We start from the raw sequence: 20413 nt of genomic DNA on the forward strand, positions 1-20413 counted from the left end.
AGAGGAGGAGGAGGAAGGACAGGAGGAGGAGGAAGAGGAAGAGGAGGGGGAGGAGGAGGAGGAGGAGGAGGAGGAAGGATGGGATGAAGATGACAATGGGGGGTGGGATGAGGATGAGGATGAAATGATGAGGAGGAGGATGGGGGTTCGGACAAGGAGAACTTTGGGATGAAGATGATGAGGATGAGGATGAGGATGAAATGATGATGAGGAGGATGGGGTTCAGACAAGGAGAACTTCAGGATGAAGAGGATGAGGATGATGAGGAGGAGGATGGGGTTCAGACAAGGAGAACTTTGGGATGAAGATGATGAGGATGAGGATGAAACAATGAGGAGGAGGATGGAGTTCGGACAAGGAGAACTTTGGGATGAAGATGATGAGGATGATGATGGGGATGGAATGAAGAGGACGGTGAAGATGAGGGCAGGGTTGGGATGAGGACAACTTTGGGATGATGATGATGAGGATGAAGATGTTGATGATGAGGTTGAGAATGTCAATGATGACAATGTCGATGACGATGATGATGATGATGACCATGACAATGTCAATGATGACCATGCCCATGACCATGACCATGATGACCATGGCCATGACCATGATGCTGACCATGACCATGACACTGACAATGATGACCATGGCCATGATGACCATGATCCTGCCCATGCCCATGATGATGACCATGCCCATGCCTACAATGATGACGATGATGAAGCTGATGATGCTGACCATGACCATGACCATGACCATGACCATGATGCCCATGCCCATGATTATGACCATGCCCATGACCATGACCACCATGATCATGATGACCATGCCCATGATGACCATGATCATGACCATGACAATGACCATGACAATGACAATGATGCTGATGCTGACAATGCCCATGATGACCATGACCATGCCCATGATGATGACCACGTCCATGCCCATGATGATGATCATGACCATGGTGTCCATGCCCATGATGACCATCATGACGGTGACCATGACCATGATGACCATTACGAAGCTGATGATGACCATGACTATGATGCCCATTCTCATGATGACCATGATGACCATGCCCATGCCCATGATGATGATCATGACCAAGATGACCATGACCATGATGATGATGCTGACCATGATCATGACAATGATGATGATGATGACCATGCCCATGATGACCATGCCTATGCTGATGACCATGATGACTGTGCCCGTGCTCATTCCGATGATGATGACCATGACCATGATGACCATGATGACCATGCCCATGCCCATGATGATGACCATGACCGAGATGACCATGACCATGATGACCATGACCATCATGATGACCATGCCCATGATGATGATGCTGACCATGATCATGACGATGACCATGATGACCATGTCCATGACCATGATGATAATAACAATGACCATGATGACCATGCCCATGATAATGACCATGATGACCATGCCCGTGATGATGACCATGACCGAGATGACCATGACCATGACCATGACCATGATGACCATGCCCATGATGATAATAACAATGCCCATGATGACCATGCCCCTGACCATGATGACCATGCCCATGATGACAATGACAATGACCATGCCCATGCCGATGACCATGATGACCGCGCCCATGCTCATTCCGATCATGATGACCATGATGACCATGATGACCATGCCCATGCCCATAATGACCATGCCCATCACGATGCCCATGCCCCAATGATGACCATTTGGCCACGATGACCACGATGCCCACGCCACCCTCAGGGAGGAGCAGGCCGAGGAGGTGAAGAAGAAGAAGAAGGACGACGAGGAGGACACGATCCCACCTGAGATCTGGGAGCTGCTCAAGGGCGTCACCAAGAAGAGCGAGTACGAGCGCATCGCCTTCCAGTACGGCATCACCGACCTGCGCGGCATGCTCAAGCGCCTCAAGAAGATCAAGGTGGAGCCCAAGAAGAGCGAAGGTGGGGAAATTTGGGGGAAATTCGGGGGGGTTTGGGAATTTTGGGGTTCCCAGGTGGTTTTTGGGGTCACCTGAGCTCGCCTGTCCACCCCCAACCTTCACCTGGCAGTCAAAGCCCTGATGGTTCCATGATCATCTTCAGGGAGCTGTGGGATTTTTGGGGAGGTTTTGGGAAATTCAATGGATTTGGGTGGAATTTTGGGGTTCCTGGGTGGTTTTTTTGGGTTCTCAGGTGATTTTTTTTGGGGGTCACCTGAGCTCACCTGTCCATCCCCAGCCTTCGTCCGGAAGCTGGACCCCGCCTACCAGGTGGACAAGGGCAACAAGATCCGGCTGATGGTGGAGCTCAGCAACCCTGACCTGCCCCTCAAGTGGTACAAGAACGGGCAGCTCATCAAGCCCAGCAACAAGTGAGTGCCCAGGTGGGCACAGGTGTGCCCAGGTGTGCCCCCAGGTGGGCACAGGTGTGGCACAGGTGTGCCCCAGGTGTCCCTCAGGTTTCCCCAGGCACCCAAAGGTGGGCCCAGGTGTGGCACAGGTGTCCCCAAGTGTCCCTCAGGTGTCCCCAGCTGTCCACAGAGACCCCCAGGTGGGCCCCGGTGCGCCCAGGTGTGCCCAGGTGTGCTCCAGGTGTCCCCAGGTGTGCCCCGGTGTGGCACAGGTGTCCCCAGGCACCCCTAGCTGTGTCCCAGGTGTGCCCAGGTGTGTGCCCAGGTGACCCCAGGTGACCCCCAGGTGTGTCCCTGTCCCCAGTTTGACGTGGACAAGGAGGCAGGGGAGCGGCAGATCAGGGCTCAGGTGTGCCAGGGAGGGGCTGGGAGGTTCTCAGGTGCGCCCAGGTGTGCCCAGGTGTGCCCAGGTGTGTGCCCAGGTGTGCCCAGGTGTCCCTCAGGTTTCCCCAGGCACCCAAAGGTGGGCCCAGGTGTGGCACAGGTGTGTCCAGGTGTGACCCAGGTGTGCCCAGGTGTGTTCCCTGCCCAGGTACGTGTTTGAGAACGTGGGGCTGAAGCGCATCCTCACCATCAACAAGTGCCCCCAGGTGTGCCCAGGTCCCTCCTAGCTGCCCCCAGGTGTGCCCCTAGAGACCCCCAGGTGTGCCCAGGTGTGCCCAGGTGTGTCCCTGTCCCCAGTTTGACGTGCACAAGGAGGCAGGGGAGCGGCAGATCAGGGCTCAGGTGTGCCAGGGAGGGGCTGGGAGGTTCTCAGGTGTGCCCAGGTGTGCCCAGGTGTGCCCAGGTGTCCCTCAGGTTTCCCCAGGCACCCAAAGGTGGGCCCAGGTGTAGCACAGGTGTGTCCAGGTGTGACCCAGGTGTGCCCAGGTGTGCCCAGGTGTGTTCCCTGCCCAGGTACGTGTTTGAGAACGTGGGGCTGAAGCGCATCCTCACCATCAACAAGTGCTCCCTGGCCGATGACGCCGCCTACGAGTGCCGGGTCAATGACGAGAAGTGCTTCACCGAGGTCTTCGTCAAAGGTGGGCACCTGGGGCACCTGGGGGGCACCTGGGGGGCACCTGGGGGGCACCTGGGGGGTGATTTGAGGGCACCTGGGTACCTGGGGGGGGGTGTTGGGGGCACCTGGGGGGCACCTGGGGAGGGTTTGAGGGCACCTGGGGGCACCTGGGGGGTGATTTGAGGGCACCTGGGTACCTGAGGTGGGGGGGGTTTGAGGGCACCTGGGGGCACCTGGGGGGCACCTGGGGAGGGTTTGAGGTGCCTGAGGGGTTATTTGGGGCACCTGGAGGCATCTGGGGGGTGATTTGAGGGCACCTGTGGGGGTTTTGGGGAGACCTGGGGACACCTGGGGGCACCTGGATGGGGGTTGAGGTGACTGGGGGTGATTTGGGGCACCTGGAGACACCTGGGGGGCACCTGGGGGGGTCTTGGGGTCACCTGGAGACCCCCTTGGGGGCACCTGGGGGGCACCTGGGGGAACCTGGGGGGTGATTTGAGGGCACCTGGGGGGGTTTTGGGGGGTCCTGGGGGGCATATGGGGGCGGTTGAGGTGCCTGTGGGGTGGTTTGGGACACCTGGGGGCACCTGGGGGGCACCTGTAGGGCACCTGGGGGAACCTGGAGGGGACCTGGGGGACCTGGAGGGGTCTTGGGGTCACCTGGGTGGGGTTTTGGGGGTCTTGGAGGTGCCCATGGGGGTCCTGGGGGCACCTGGGTGGGGGGTTTGGGGGCACCTGTGGGGGTTTTGGAGGGTCCTGGGGGGCACCTGGAGGCATTTGGGGTCACCTGGGTGGGGGTTTTGGGGTCTTGGAGGTGCCCATGGAGGTCCTGGGGCACCTGGAGGGGTCTTGGGGTCACCTGGGTGGGGTTTTGGGGGTCTTGGAGTTGTCCATGGAGGACCTGGGGGCACCTGGGGTCACCTGGGGACACTGATGACCACCACGAAGGGCCCTGAGGACCAGCAGGTGGTGTCCCCCTGTCCCTCCTCACCTGTCCGTGTGTCCGTCCCCCTGTCCCTCCTCACCTGTCCGTGTGTCTGTCCCCCTGTCCCTCCTCACCTGTCCGTGTGTCCGTCCCCGCAGAGCCGCCCGTGACCATCATGAAGGGCCCCGAGGACCAGCAGGTGGTGGTGGGCGAGCGCGTGGTGCTGGAGGCCGAGGTGTCCGAGGAGGGCGCCCAGGTCATGTGGTACGGGCCGGCCGCGTGTCCGTCTGTCCGTCCGTCCGCCCGCAGCGTCCGTCTGTCCGTCAGTCTGTCCATCCACGCTGTCCACGTGTCCATCCTGTGTCCGAGTGTCCATCCACATTGTCCTGTGTCCATCCTGTGTCCATCCCGTGTCCATCCACATTGCCCTGCATCCGTGTGTCCATCCTGTGTCCATCCACATTGTCCTGTGTCCGTGTGTCCATCTTGTGTCCATGTGGCCGTGTGTCCATCCCCATGTCCACCTTGTGTCCACCCTGCGTCCACTCCAAATCTGCCCCACATCCACCCCACATCCACCCTATGTCCACCCCATGTCCATCTCCACCCCCATGTCCATCTCCACCCCCATGTCCATCTCCACGTCCACCCCATGTCCACCCCAAGCCCACCTTGTGTCCACCCCGTGTCCACTCCATGTCCCTCTCATGTCCACCCCATATCCACCCCATGTCCACCTGGTGTCCACCCCATGTCCACCTCCGCATCCACTCCATGTCATATCCTTGTCCACCCCATGTCCACCTCCACACCTACCCCATGTCCACCCCATGTCCACCTCCATGTCCACCCCAAATCCACCTCAGATCCACCCCAAACCCACCCCACGTCCACCTGGTGTCCACCCCATGTCCACTCTGTGTCCATCTCCACACCCACCTTGTGTCCACCCCAAATCTACCCCATGTCCACTCCATGTCCACCCCTGTGTCCACTCCATGTCCACCCCTGTGCCCACTCCATGTCCACCCCCAATCCACTTCATGTCCACCCCATGTCCATCCCTTGTCCACTCCTACCTGGTGTCCACCCCAAATTCACCCTGTATCCACCTCGTGTCCACCTCGTGTCCATCCCAAATCCACCCCATGACCATCTCCACACCCACCCCATGTCCATCTCCATGTCCACTGTGTCCATCTCCACACCCACCCCATGTCCATCTCCATGTCCACTGTGTCCATCTCCACACCCACCCCATGTCCATCTCCACGCCCACCTGGTGTCCACCCCACGTCCACCTCCACGTCCACCTCCGTGTCCACCCCCATATCCACCCCACGTCCACCTCCATGTCCACCCCACGTCCACCTCCATGTCCACCTCCATGTCCACCTCCATGTCCACCTCCATGTCCACCTCCATGTCCACCCCACGTCCACCTCCATGTCCACCTCCATGTCCACCTCCATGTCCACCCCACGTCCACCTCCATGTCCACCCCATGTCCACCTCCATGTCCACCCCATGTCCACCTCCATGTCCACCCCACGCCCACCCCACTCCCGCCGTTTGTCCCCCGGTGTCCAGGACGAAGGACGGCGTGGAGCTGACCCGCGAGGAGACCTTCAAGTACCGCTTCAAGAAGGACGGCAAGAAGCACTTCCTGATCCTCAACGAGGCCACCATGGAGGACACCGGCCGCTACCGCATCATGACCAACGGCGGCGAGGCCGAGGCCGAGGTCATCGTGGAAGGTCAGAGCTCCTCCGGGGTCACCCGTGGTCCTGAGAGCTCCTGGAGGTGTTTGAGGGTCACCTCGGAGAAGGTTCTGGAGATCCCAGAAAGTCCCAGGGATTTTTGGGGGGTCCATGTGGATTTTTTGGGCTTGCAGAGGAGCAGCTGGAGGTGCTGAAGGCATCTCAGGAGGTTCTCCAGATGTTCTCCGTGGGTTCTCCATGGGTTCCTATGGACATGTGTGGGTTCCCATGGATTTTCTGGGGGTTCCAGATGGATTTTGGGGTTGCAGAGATGCACCTGGAGGTGCTGCAGGAAGTTCTCCAGATGTTTCTAGAGGTTCTCCAGATGTTCTCCATGGGTTCTCCAGGGGTTTCTGGGACAGGCATGGGTTCCTATGGACAGGTGTGGATTTTTTTGGGTCCCCCCATGGATTTTTTGGGTTCCCCATGGATTTTTTTGGGTTGCAGAGAAGCACCTGGAGGTGCCGCAGGAAGTTCTGCAGATGTTCCTAGAGGTTCTCCATGGGTTCTACAGGGGTTCCTATGAACATATGTGGGTCCCCATGGAATTGTTGGAGTCTCCATGGATTTTTTGGGTTCCCCATGGAATTTTTGGGGTCTCCATGGATTTTTTTGGGTCCCCATGGAATTTTTGGAGTCTCCATGGATTTTTTGGGTTCCCCGTGGAATTTTTGGAGCCTCCATGGAATTTTTTTGGGTTCCCCATGGGATTTTTGGGGTCTCCATGGGTTTTTTTGGGCCTGCAGAGAAGCAGCTGGAGGTGCTGCAGGGCATCGCGGACCTGACGGTGCAGGCCACCGAGCAGGCCGTGTTCAAGTGCGAGGTGTCGGACGAGAAGGTCACCGGGCGCTGGTTCAAGAACGGCGTCGAGGTTCGGCCCAGCAAACGCATCCACATCTCCCACACCGGCAGGTGAGACCCCAAAAAACCCCAAAATATCCCCAAAATGTGCCCAAAAATAACCCCCAAAAAATAACCCCCAAAAAATTCTCAAAATATCCCCCCAAAAAACCCAAAAATAACCTTAAAAAATTCCCCCCAAATCCCAAAATTATAATTTAAAAATTCCCAAAAATATCCCAAAAATAACCTTTAAAAATTCCCCAAAAATCACAAAATATCCCCCAAAAAAATCCCAAAAATAACCTTAAAAAATTGCCCCCAAATCCCAAAAATATCCCCCCAAAATTCCCAAAATATCCCAAAAATAACCTTAAAAAATTCCCACAAAATATCCCCAAAACATTCCCAAAAATTGCTAGAAATTACCTTAAAAAATTCCCCCAAAATCACAAAAACACCCAAAAAATTCCCAAATTATCCCAAAAATAACCTTTAAAAATTCCCCAAAAATCCCAAAAAAACCCCAAAACCACCCCAAACACCCCAAAATCTCAAAACCGAAAAAAGCCCCAAATCTCAAAAAACCTTTTAAAAATCCCCAAAATAACCCCAAAATCCTCCAAAAAACTCCAAAGATCAAAAAATCCAAAGAAACCACCCCAAAACCCCCCAAAAACACCCCCAAAAAAATCCCAAAAAAGATCCCCCCCCCCCAAAAAAAAAAAACCCAAAACCCGAAAAAGCCCAAAAATCCCAAACCCCCCAAAAATCCTACAAAACACAAAATCCTCAAAAAACTCCAAAAAATCCCCAAAATCCCCCAAAATAACCCCAAAAATTTGGGATACCTGGGTGGGGAGGTTTGGGATTTTGGGATTTTGGGGTGGATTTTTTTTGGATTTTGGGATTTTGGGGTGGGGATTTTTTGGAAATTTGGGATTTTTGGGGGTTTTGGGTGGAGTTTTTTGGGATTTTGGGATTTTTTCGGTGGTTTTTTTTTTTTAAATTTTGAGATACTTGAGTGGATTTTTTGGGGGTGGATTTTTTTAGGTGGATTTTTTTTTTGAATTTTGGGATTTTTGAGTGGGATTTTTTGGAATTTCGGGATTTTGGGGTGGGGTTTTTTTGGGGATTTTTTTGTATTTTAGGATACCTGGATGGATTTTTTTGGGGGATTTTGGGGTTTTGGGAATTCGGATTTTTTTGGAATTTTGGGATTTTTGGGTGGGTTTTTTTTTTGAATTTTGTGATTTTTGGGTGGGATTTTTTTGGGGATTTTTTGTATTTAAGGACACCTGGGTGGATTTTTTTGGGGGGATTTTTTGGTTTTGGGAATTTGGATTTTTTTGAATTTTGGGATTTTTGGGTGGATTTTTTTGGGGTTTTTTTTGTATTTTAGGATACCTGGGTGGATTTTTTGGGGATTTTGGGATTTGGGGGTGGGGTTTTTTTGAATTTTGGGATTTTGGAGTGGGATTTTTTGGAATTTTGTGATTTTTGAGTGGGATTTTTTTGGGGATTTTTTGTATTTTAGTATACCTGGGTGGATTTTTTTGGGGGGATTTTTTGGATTTTTTTGAATTTTGTGATTTTTGGGTGGGGTTTTTTGGGGATTTTTTGTATTTTAGGATACCTGGGTGGATTTTTTTGGGGATTTTGGCATTTTGGGGTGGATTTTTGGGGATGTTTTGCCCTCGCAGGATCCACAAGCTGGTGATCGATGACGTGCGCCCCGAGGATGAGGGCGATTACACCTTCATCCCCGACGGCTACGCCCTCACCCTCTCGGCCAAACTCAACTTCCTCGGTGGGCACGGGCGGATTTGGGGGAAATTTGGGGCGTTTGGGGAAATTTGGGGTGGTTGGGAGCATTTTAGGGGTGTTTGGGGGGCATTTGGGGCATTTGGGGGTTGTTGGAGGTGTTTGGGGGGGCACTGGGAGGAACTGGGGGGCATTTAGGGAAATTTGGGAGGGGAAATTTGGGGGTGTTTGTGGAAATTTGGGGGTAATTTGGGGGCACTTGGAGGCATTTTGGGGGTGTTGGGGGGCACTGGGAGGGGCTTGGGGGCATTTTGGGGGTGTTTGGGCGGAATCTGGGGGGGGCTTGGGGACATTTTGGGGGTGTTTGGGCGGAATCTGGAGAAATTCGGGGGTGTTTGGGCGGAATTTGGGGGGCACCTGGGGGGCACTGATGGCTCGGGGGGGGTCACTTTTGGGACCTGTGACGTCACTGGGGGGGTTTCTCCAATGACGTCACTGGGGTGTTTGGGGGGGAGGGGTCAATGACGTCACTAACCCCCCCCTTCCCCTCCCCCAGAGATCAAGGTGGAGTACGTCCCCAAACAAGGTGAGGGCAGGGGACACCTGAGCACACCTGGGGGGGACACCTGGGGTGGGAGGGACACCTGGGGGGACAGGGGACACCTGTGGGGACACCTGGGCACACCTGTTTGGACATCTGGTGGGGAGGGGACAAGTGAGGGGGAAACCTGTGAGGACACCTGGGGTGGGAGGGACACCTGTGGGGACAGGGGACACCCGGGGGGACACCTGGGCATACCTGGAGACACCTGTGGGCACACCTGGGGTGGGAGGGGACACCTGGGGGGGGGGGACAGGACGCACCTGAGGGGGGACAGAAGACACCTGGGAGAACACCTGGGGCCACCTGCGGGGACAGAGGACACACCTGGACACACCTGGGCACACCTGGGCGCACCTGTGGGCTCGGTGCCACCCCTGTCCCTGTCCCTGTCCCCCCCAGAGCCCCCCAAGATCCACCTGGACTGCTCGGGCCGGGACTCGGAGAACACCTTGGTGGTGGTGGCGGGAAACAAACTGCGCCTGGACGTGCCCATCTCGGGGGAACCCCTGCCCACGGTCACCTGGACCAAGGACGGGCAGGTGAGGTCACCTGAGTGTCACCTGTGTGTCACCTGTGTCATTGGAGTTACCTGTGTGTCACCTGTGTCACTGTGCCCATCTCGGGGGAACCCCTGCCCACGGTCACCTGGACCAAGGACGGGCAGGTGAGGTCACCTGAGTGTCACCTGTGTCACCTGAGTGTCACCTGTAACAGCTGTGTGTGACCTGTGTGTCACCTGTGTCACTGTGCCCATCTTGGGGGAACCCCTGCCCACGGTCACCTGGACCAAGGACGGGCAGGTGAGGTCACCTGAGTGTCACCTGTGTCACCTGAGTGTCACCTGTGTCATTGGAGTTACCTGTGTGTGACCCCATGTTCCTGTGCCCATCTCGGGGGAACCCCTGCCCACGGTCACCTGGACCAAGGACGGGCAGGTGAGACCACCTGGGGGACACCTGTCCCATCCCTGTGTCACACCTGTGTCACCTGTGTGTCACACCTGTCCCACACCTGTCCCTCACATATCTCACCTGTCCATCTCACCTGTCTCACCTGTACAGGAGTTCTTGGCCCGGGAAGGTCGGGTGAGGCTGGAGGACAAGCATGAACTGAGCAGCTCCTCCTGTCCCACACCTGTCTCACCTGTCCCACACCTGTCCCACCTGTCCCTGTGTGCCCTCACCTCTCTCACCTGTCCCTCACCTGTCTCACACCTGTCTCACCTGTCCCACACCTGTCCCACCTGTCCCACACCTGTCTCACCTCAAGGACAAGCATGAGCTGAGCAGTTCCTGTCTCACCTGTCTCTCTCACCTGTCTCACCTGTAGGAGTTCTCAGCCCAGTCGGGTGAGGCTCGAGGACAAGCATGAACTGAGCAGCTCCTCCTGTCCCACACCTGTCTCACCTGTCCCTCACCTGTCTCACCTGTCCCACACCTGTCCCACCTGTCCCTGTGTGCCCTCACCTGTCCCACACCTGTCCCACCTGTCCCTGTGTGCCCTCACCTGTCCCACACCTGTCCCACACCTGTCCATCTCACCTGTCCCACACGTGTCCCACCCGTCCATCTCACCTGTCCCACACCTGTCCCACACCTGTCCCACCTGTCCCTGTGTGCCCTCACCTGTCCCACACGTGTCTCACCTGTCTCACCTGTGCAGGAGTTCTCGGCCCGTGAGGGGCGTGTCCGCCTGGAGGACAAGCACGAGCTCAGCAGTTTCGTCATCGAGAGCGCCGAGCGCGCCGACGAGGGGCGCTACGAGATCCGCGTCACCAACCCGGCCGGAGAGGACATGGCCGCCATCAACATCCGCGTCGTGGGTACGGTGCTCACCTGGGACACACCTGGGCACACACCTGGGGACACCTGGGGATACACCTGAGATACACCTGGGGACAATGGGGATACACCTGGGCACACACCAACCCGGCCGGCGAGGACACGGCCGCCATCAACATCCGCGTCGTGGGTACGGTGCTCACCTGGGCACACACCTGGGGACACCTGGGACACACCTGGGGATACACCTGAGATACACCTGGGGATAGATGGGGATACCTGGGGACACCTGGGGATACACCTGAGATACACCTGGGGACAATGGGGATACACCTGGGGATACACCTGGGGATACACCTGGGCACACACCAACCCGGCCGGAGAGGACATGGCCGCCATCAACATCCGCGTCGTGGGTACGGTGCTCACCTGGGACACACCTGGGGACACCTGGGACACACCTGGGGATACACCTGAGATACACCTGGGGACAATGGGGATACACCTGGGGATACACCTGGGGATACACCTGGGCACACACCAACCCGGCCGGCGAGGACACGGCCGCCATCAACATCCGCGTCGTGGGTACGGTGCTCACCTGGGACACACCTGGGGACACGTGAGATACACCTGGGGATACACCTGAGATACACCTGGGGACAATGGGGATACCTGGGGATAGATGGGGATACACCTGGGCACACACCAACCCGGCCGGCGAGGACACGGCCGCCATCAACATCCGCGTCGTGGGTACGGCACACCTGGGGATACACCTGGGCACACACCTGAGATACACATGAGATACACCTGGGGACACCTGAGATACACCTGGGGACACCTGGGGACAATGGGGATACACCTGGGGATACACCTGGGCACACACCAACCCGGCCGACGAGGACATGGTCGCCATCAACATCCGCGTCTTGGGTATGGCACACACCTGGGACACACACCTGGGGACACACCTGGGCACACACCTGGGGACACACCTGGGGACACACCTGGGGGCACTTGGGGACACCTGGGGATACCTGGGGGAACATACGGGCGCACCTGTGGATACCTGGGCACACTTTGGGGCACATACGGGCACCCCTGTGGGCACAGACCAGGGCACACCTGGTGACACAGGTAACCTCACCTGTCCCTGCAGATGTCCCCGACCCGCCCGAGGCCGTGCGCGTCACCCAGGTGGGCGAGGACTGGGCCGTGCTGGTCTGGGAGCCGCCCAAGTTCGACGGGGGGCAGCCGGTCACAGGTGAGAGACACACCTGAGGGACACCTGGGCGTCCCCTCCTCATCCCACACCTGGGGGGGCTCTGTCTGTGTGTCCTGTCACACCTGTGTCTCACCTGTCCCTCACCTGTCCCTTACCTGTCCTCACCTGTCTCACCTGTGTCTCACCTGTCACACATGTCCCTCACCTGTCCCTCACCTGTCCTCATCTGTCCCCACCTGTTCTCACCTGTCCCTTACCTGTCCTCACCTGTCTCTCACCTGTGTCTCACCTGTCACACATGTCCCTCACCTGTTCTCACCTGTCCCTCACCTGTCCCCACCTGGCACCTGGCACCTGGATGGGCACCTGGGTGTCCCCTCCTCATCCTCACACCTGTGTGTCCTCTGTCCATGTGTCCTGTCTCACCTGTACCTCACCTGTCCCTCACCTGTCTCACCTGTCCCTCACCTGTGCAGGTTACCTGGTGGAGAGGAAGAAGAAGGGCTCCCACCACTGGATGAAGCTCAATTTCCGTCCCTCACCTGTGTCTCACCTGTATCTCACCTGTGTCTCACCTGTCCCTCACCTGTGTCTCACCTGCGCAGGTTACCTGGCAGAGAGGAAGAAGGGCTCCCACCACTGGATGAAGCTCAATTTCTGTCCCTCACCTGTCCCTCACCTGTGTCTCACCTGTCCCTCACCTGTCTCACCTGTATCTCACCTGTCCCTCACCTGTCCCTCACCTGTGTCACCTGCGCAGGTTACCTGGTGGAGAGGAAGAAGAAGGGCTCCCACCGCTGGATGAAGCTCAATTTCTGTCCCTCACCTGTCTCACCTGTCCCTCACCTGTCCCTCACCTGTGTCTCACCTGTCCCTCACCTGTCTCACCTGTCTCACCTGCGCAGGTTACCTGGTGGAGAGGAAGAAGAAGGGCTCCCACCATGGATGAAGCTCAATTTCTGTCCCTACCTGTGTCTCACCTGTGTCTCACCTGTCCCTCACCTGTCCCTCACCTGCACAGGTTATCTGGTGGAGAGGAAGAAGAGGAGCTCCCACCATTGGATGAAGCTCAGTTTCTGTCCCTCACCTGTATCTCACCTGTGTCTCACCTGTATCTCACCTGTATCTCACCTGTGTCTCACCTGTATCTCACCTGTATCTCACCTGTCCCTCACCTGTCCCTCACCTGTATCTCACCTGTCCCTCACCTGTCTCACCTGTCCCTCACCTGCACAGGTTACCTGGTGGAGAGGAAGAAGAGGGGCTCCCACCGCTGGATGAAGCTCAATTTCTGTCCCTCACTTGTCTCACCTGTGTCTCACCTGTGTCTCACCTGTCCCTCACCTGTCTCACCTGCGCAGGTTACCTGGTGGAGAGGAAGAAGAAGGGCTCCCACCATGGATGAAGCTCAATTTCTGTCCCTCACCTGTCCCTCACCTGTCCCTCACCTGTCCCTCACCTGTGCAGGTTACCTGGTGGAGAGGAAGAAGAAGGGCTCCCACCACTGGATGAAGCTCAATTTCCGTCCCTCACCTGCCTCACCTGTCCCTCACCTGTCCCTCACCTGCCTCACCTGTGCCTCACCTGTGCAGGTTACCTGGTGGAGAGGAAGAAGAAGGGCTCCCACCGCTGGATGAAGGGGATTTACAGCTCCTGTCCCTCACCTGTCCCTCACCTGTCCCTCACCTGTCTCACCTGCGCAGGTTACCTGGTGGAGAGGAAGAAGAAGGGCTCCCACCGCTGGATGAAGCTCAATTTCTGTCCCTCACTTGTCTCACCTGTGTCTCACCTGTATCTCACCTGTCCCTCACCTGTGTCTCACCTGTCCCTCACCTGTCTCACCTGTCTCACCTGTGCAGGTTACCTGGTGGAGAGGAAGAAGAAGGGCTCCCACCGCTGGATGAAGCTCAATTTCGAGGTGCTGCCCGCGCTCACCTTCGAGTCCACGCGCATGATCGAGGGCGTGCTCTATGAGATGCGGGTCTTCGCCGTCAACGCCATCGGGGTCTCGGCCCCCAGCCTCAACACCCCCCCCTTCATGCCCATCGGTGGGTGGGGGGCTCGGGGGGGCTCTGGGGGAGATTTGGGCAAAATCTGGGGGGATTTGGGGGCTTTTAGGGGGTCCTGGAGGGGATTTGAGGTGTCCTGGTGAGGGAAAGAAGGGGTTTTGGGGCGGATTTAGGGGGTCCTGGATTGGGTCTGGAGGCTCCCAGGGGGATTTAGGGGGTCCTGGAGGGGATTTGGGGGGTCCTGGAGGGGATCTGGGGGGTCCTGGAGGGGATTTGAGGAACATTTGGGGGGTCCTGGAGGGGATTTGGGGAGTTTTAGAGGGTCCTAGAGAGGATTTGGGGGGGATTTAGGGGGGTCTGGGGGTGTCTCAGGAGCAGTAAGGGGGTCCTGAAAGGGATTTGGGGAGGATTTAGGGGGTCCTAGAGGGGATTTGTGGAAGATTTGGGGGGTCCTGGATGGGATTTTGGGGGTATTTGGGGGGTCCTGGATTGGGTCTGGGGGTGTCCTAGGGGCATTTAGAAGGTGCTGGAGGAGATTTAGGGGGTCCTAGAGGGGTTTTGAGGAGGATTTGGGGGTCCTGGAGGGGATTTAGGGGGGTCCTGGAGGGGTTTTGAGGAGGATTTGAGGGGTCCTGGATTGGGTCTGGGGGTGTCCCAAGGGGATTTGAGGGTCCTGGGGGGGATTTGGGGGGTCCTGGAGGGGTTTTGAGGAGGATTTGGGGGGTCCTGGATTGGGTCTGGGGGCTCCCAGGGGGATTTTGGGGGTCTAGGAGATTTTTTGGGGAAGATTTGGGGGGTCCTGGAGGGGATTTGGGATGATTTTTGGGGTTGATAATTTTGGGGTTAATTCTGGGGTGATTTCTGGGGTGATTTTTGTGTGATTTTGGGATGATTTTGGGTAATTTTTGGTGTGGTTTCTGTGTGGTTTTTTGTGTGATTTTGGTGTGATTTTGGGTGATTTTGGGGGTATTTTTGGGGTGATTTTTGTCTGATTTTGGGGTGATTTTAGGCTGATTTTGAGGTGATTTTGGGATGATTTGGGGCTGATTTCTGGGCTGATTTTGGGGTGATTTTTGGGTTAATTTTGGTGTGATTTTGGGTAATTTTGGTGTGATTTTGGTGGAATTTTTGGGGTGATTTTGGTGTGATTTAGGGGTGATTTTTGGTATGAATTTGGGGTGACTTTGGGATGATTTTGAGGTGATTTTTGGGGTGATTTGGGGCTGATTTTGGGCTGATTTTTGGGCTGATTTGGGGTGATTTTTGGGGTGATTTTAGGCTGATTCTGGGCTGATTTTTGAGCTGAATTTGCAATGATTTTGGGCTGATTTGGGGTGATTTTTGGGGTGATTTTAGGCAGATTCTGGGCTGATTTTTGGGCTGAATTTGCGATGATTTTGGGCTGATTTTGGGCTGATTCTGGGCTGCTTTTTTGTCTGATTTTGGACTGATTTTGGGGGATGATTCTGGGAAGACTTTGTGATGATTCTGGAGTGATTTGGGGCTGGTTTTTTGGGCTGATTTGGGGTGAATTTGGGGTGATTTTTGGGGTGATTTTTGGGGTGATTTTAGGCTGATTCTGGGCTGATTTTTGGGCTGAATTTGCGATGATTTTGGGCTGATTCTGGGCTGAATTTGCGATGATTTTGGACTGATTTTTGGGGGATGATTCTGGGAATATTTTGTGATGATTCTGGAGTGATTTTGGGCTGATTTTTGGGCTGATTTGGGGTGAATTTGGTGTGATTTTTGGGGTGATTTGGGGGTGATTTTAGGCTGATTCTGGGCTGATTTTTGGGCTGAATTTGCGATGATTTTGGGCTGATCCTGGGCTGCTTTTTTGTCTGATTTTGGACTGATTTTTGGGGGATGATTCTGGGAAGATTTTGTGATGATTCTGGAGTGATTTGGGGCTGGTTTTTTGGGCTGATTTGGGGTGAATTTGGGGTGATTTTTGGGGTGATTTTAGGCTGATTCTGGGCTGATTTTTGAGCTGAATTTGCAATGATTTTGGGCTGATTTTTGGGCTGAATTTGCGATGATTTTGGGCTGATTCTGGGCTGCTTTTTTGTCTGATTTTGGACTGATTTTTGGGGGATGATTCTGGGAATATTTTGTGATGATTCTGGAGTGATTTGGGGCTGTTTTTTTGGGCTGATTTGGGGTGAATTTGGGGTGATTTTTGGGGTGATTTAGGGGTGATTTTAGGCTGATTCTGGACTGATTTTTGGGCTGAATTTGCGATGATTTTGGGCTGATTTTGGGCTGATTCTGGGCTGCTTTTTCGTCTGATTTTGGACTGATTTTGTTCTGATTTTTGGGGGATGATTCTGGGAAGATTTTGTGATGATTCTGGAGTGATTTCGGGCTGATTTTTTGGGCTGATTTGGGGTGAATTTGGTGTGATTTTTGGTGTGATTTTTGGGTTGATTTTAGGCTGATTCTGGGGTGATTTTTGGGCTGAATTTGCGATGATTTTGGGCTGATTTTGGGCTGATTCTGGGCTGCTTTTTTGTCTGATTTTGGACTGATTTTGGGGGATGATTCTGGGAAGACTTTGTGATGATTCTGGAGTGATTTTGGGCTGGTTTTTTGGGCTGATTTGGGGTGAATTTGGGGTGATTTTTGGGGTGATTTTTGGGGTGATTTTAGGCTGATTCTGGGCTGATTTTTGGGCTGAATTTGCGATGATTTTGGGCTGATTCTGGGCTGAATTTGCGATGATTTTGGACTGATTTTTGGGGGATGATTCTGGGAATATTTTGTGATGATTCTGGAGTGATTTTGGGCTGATTTTTGGGCTGATTTGGGGTGAATTTGGTGTGATTTTTGGGGTGATTTGGGGGTGATTTTAGGCTGATTCTGGGCTGATTTTTGGGCTGAATTTGCGATGATTTTGGGCTGATCCTGGGCTGCTTTTTTGTCTGATTTTGGACTGATTTTTGGGGGATGATTCTGGGAAGATTTTGTGATGATTCTGGAGTGATTTGGGGCTGGTTTTTTGGGCTGATTTGGGGTGAATTTGGGGTGATTTTTGGGGTGATTTTAGGCTGATTCTGGGCTGATTTTTGAGCTGAATTTGCAATGATTTTGGGCTGATTTTTGGGCTGAATTTGCGATGATTTTGGGCTGATTCTGGGCTGCTTTTTTGTCTGATTTTGGACTGATTTTTTGGGGATGATTCTGGGATGATTTTGTGATGATTCTGGAGTGATTTCGGGCTGATTTTTTGGGCTGATTTGGGGTGAATTTGGTGTGATTTTTGGTGTGATTTTTGGGGTGATTTTAGGCTGATTCTGGGCTGATTTTTGGGCTGAATTTGCGATGATTTTGGGCTGATTTTGGGCTGATTCTGGGCTGCTTTTTTGTCTGATTTTGGGCTGATTTTGGGGGATGATTCTGGGAAGATTTTGTGATGATTCTGGAGTGATTTGGGCTGATTTTGGGGGATGATTCTGGGAGGATTTTGTGATGATTCTGGAGTGATTTGGGGCTGGTTTTTTGGGCTGATTTGGGGGGAATTTGGGGTCTCCTGCAGCCCCCACCAGCGAACCCACTCACCTGGTGCTGGAGGACGTCACGGACACCACGGCCACGCTCAAGTGGCGCCCGCCGGAGCGCCTGGGGGCGGGCGGCATCGACGGCTACCTGGTGGAGTGGTGCCGGGAGGGGGGTGAGTGCGGCACCCCAAAATGCGGGGGGCACCCCAAAATTTCGGGGTGGGATCCTAAAACTTGGGGGGAATCCCTGAAATTTGGAGCGACTCGAAGGTTGTGGGAATCGCTGAAATTTGGGGGGGCATCGAGGGGTTCCTGGTGGAGTGGTGAGGGGAGGGGGGGGCACCCCAAAATTTAGGGGTCCTCAAAAATTTGGGGGGACCCCAAAAGTTCGGGAGGGACCCCAAAATTTTGGGGTGAGATCACAAAACTTGGTGGGAATCCCTGAAATGGGAGGGGACCCCAAAACTTGGTGGGAATCGATGAAATTTGGGAGGGAATTGAGGGGTACCTGGTGGGGGGGTGAGGGGAGCGGCTGAGTGGGGCACCCCAAAATTTGAGGGGACCCCAAAACTTCGGGAGGGACCCCAAAATTTTGGGGTGGAATCCCAAAACTTCGGGACGGACCCAAAACTTGGGGGTGGAGCCCAAAATAAGCCCTTCCCCAGCCCCATAAGCCCCCAAAATCCAATACCCACCCACCCCGTCACCCCAAAATCTGGCAGCCCCCGACCCCATAACCCCCTCCATGGCCCCATAACCTCCTCCCCAACCCCATAACCCCCTCCACGGCCCCATAACCCCCTCCACGGCCCCATAACCCCCTCCACGGCCCCATAACCCCCTCCCTGACCCCATAACCCCCTCCATGGCCCCATAACCTCCTCCATGGCCCCATAACCCCCTCCCTGACCCCATAACCCCCTCCATGGCCCCATAACCCCCTCCACGGCCCCATAACCCCCTCCACAACCCCATAACCCCCTCCATGGCCCCATAACCCCCTCCCCGACCCCATAACCCCCTCCATGGCCCCATAACCCCTTCCACAACCCCATAACCCCCTCCCCGACCCCATAACCTCCTCCACGGCCCCATAACCCCCTCCACGGCCCCATAACCCCCTCCACGGCCCCATAACCCCCTCCATGACCCCATAACCCCCTCCATGACCCCATAACCCCCTCCACGACCCCATAACCCTCTGCCCAACCCCATAACCTCCTCCCCAACCCCATAACCCCCTCCCTGACCCCATAACCCCCTCCATGACCCCATAACCCCCTCCTCGGCCCCATAACCCCCTCCACGGCCCCATAACCCCCTCCATGACCCCATAACCCCTTCCCCGACCCCATAACCTCCTCCATGACCCCATAACCCCCTCCACGGCCCCATAACCCTCTCCATGGCCCCATAACCTCCTCCCTGACCCCATAACCCCCTCCCCGACCCCAAAACCCCCCAAATTTCCCTTTCTCCCCCAGACACGAACTGGACCCCCGCGAACACGGAGCTGGTGGAGACCCCAGCCCCAAAACCCTGTCCCAGACCCCCAAAATCCGATACCCCCGACCCCATAACCCCCCAAATTTCCCTTTCCCCCCCCCAGACACGAACTGGACGCCCGCGAACACGGAGCTGGTGGAGCGCTGCGGGCTCACGGTGCGCGGTTTGCCCACGGGGGAGAAGCTGCTGTTCCGCGTGGTGGGCGTGAACATCGCGGGCCGCAGCCCCCCGGCCACCATGGCCCAGCCCGTGACCATCCGAGAGATCGTCGGTGGGTCTGGGGGCGCCACCCGGAATCGGGGGGGACCCCGAAATTGAGGGGGGGTGCCAGAAATTGGAGGGGGAGGCAGAAATTGGGGGGGGGGGGGGGGGGAATCCTGAAATCAAGGCAGGGATTCATAAGGGAAAGGGGGATCCATAAGGGAAAGGGGACCCCCTAAATTAGGGGGGATCCTGAAATCAAGGGGGGGATCCATAAGGGAAAGGGGACCCCCTAAATTAGGGGGGATCCTGAAATCAAGGGGGGGATCCATAAGGGAAAGGGGACCCCCTAAATTAGGGGGGATCCTGAAATCAGGGGGACCCCGAAATTAGGGGGGGGGGGCCTGAAATTAGGGCGGGATCCCGAAATCGGGGGGGGGGGGTCAGAAATTGGGGAGGAGGAAGAAACTGGGGAGGAGTCAGAAATTGGGGGGAGGCAGAAATTGAGGGGGGATCACGAAATTAGGGGGGGGTCCATAAGGAAAAGGGGGGACCCCAAAATCGGGGTGGGCGGAGCCCGAAATTAGGGGGGGACCCCGAAATCAGGGGGGGATCCCGAAATTAGGGAGGGATCCATAAGGGAAATGAGGGGGATCCATAAAAGGGGGATCTAAAAAAGGGGGATCCAAAAAAGGGGGATCCATAAGGAAAAAGGGGACCCCAAAATCAGGGGGCACCCCGAAATTAGGGGGGAATCTGAAATCGGGGGGGAATCCATAAGGGAAAGGGGGAATCCATAAAGGAAAGGGGGAATCCCAAAAGTAAAGGGGGAATCCCAAGGAGGGAATCCCGAAAACGTGAGGGGAAACCTTAAATCAAA

The 20413-nt window shown here is 55.6% G+C and overlaps 2 protein-coding genes across 2 annotated transcripts in view; one reads left to right on the top strand and one right to left on the bottom strand.

Moving 5' to 3' along the window:
- Positions 1 to 222: 222 nt before the first annotated feature.
- LOC139586641 (NADH-ubiquinone oxidoreductase chain 4-like) lies at positions 223 to 1680 on the bottom strand. The gene has a single exon (XM_071420187.1). The coding sequence runs from the start codon at positions 1678 to 1680 to the stop codon at positions 223 to 225; it is 1458 nt and encodes a 485-aa protein (XP_071276288.1).
- Positions 1681 to 1687: 7 nt separating this feature from the next.
- MYBPC2 (myosin binding protein C2) overlaps positions 1688 to 20413 on the top strand; it is a 31231-nt gene continuing 12505 nt past the window's right edge. Inside the window, exons 1-15 of the mRNA XM_071420189.1 lie at positions 1688 to 1707; positions 1768 to 1967; positions 2244 to 2376; positions 3313 to 3437; positions 4499 to 4604; positions 5931 to 6097; positions 6847 to 7012; positions 8644 to 8750; positions 9261 to 9290; positions 9708 to 9847; positions 10971 to 11130; positions 12252 to 12356; positions 14177 to 14365; positions 17865 to 17999; positions 19436 to 19603. Of these exons, the coding sequence (XP_071276290.1) occupies positions 1688 to 1707; positions 1768 to 1967; positions 2244 to 2376; positions 3313 to 3437; positions 4499 to 4604; positions 5931 to 6097; positions 6847 to 7012; positions 8644 to 8750; positions 9261 to 9290; positions 9708 to 9847; positions 10971 to 11130; positions 12252 to 12356; positions 14177 to 14365; positions 17865 to 17999; positions 19436 to 19603 (1951 nt within the window). The remainder of the gene's footprint in view (positions 1708 to 1767; positions 1968 to 2243; positions 2377 to 3312; positions 3438 to 4498; positions 4605 to 5930; positions 6098 to 6846; positions 7013 to 8643; positions 8751 to 9260; positions 9291 to 9707; positions 9848 to 10970; positions 11131 to 12251; positions 12357 to 14176; positions 14366 to 17864; positions 18000 to 19435; positions 19604 to 20413) is intronic.

Source organism: Agelaius tricolor, unplaced genomic scaffold (assembly GCF_023055355.1).
Source record: "Agelaius tricolor isolate 1412-34295 unplaced genomic scaffold, bAgeTri1.0.p SCAF_128, whole genome shotgun sequence".
NCBI classification, from domain to species: domain Eukaryota; kingdom Metazoa; phylum Chordata; class Aves; order Passeriformes; family Icteridae; genus Agelaius; species Agelaius tricolor.

Coding starts and splice junctions, on each gene's coding strand:
- LOC139586641 (XM_071420187.1), bottom strand. CDS start 1,680: ATGGGCATGGTCATCATGGTCATCATGGTCATCATGATCGGAATGAGC.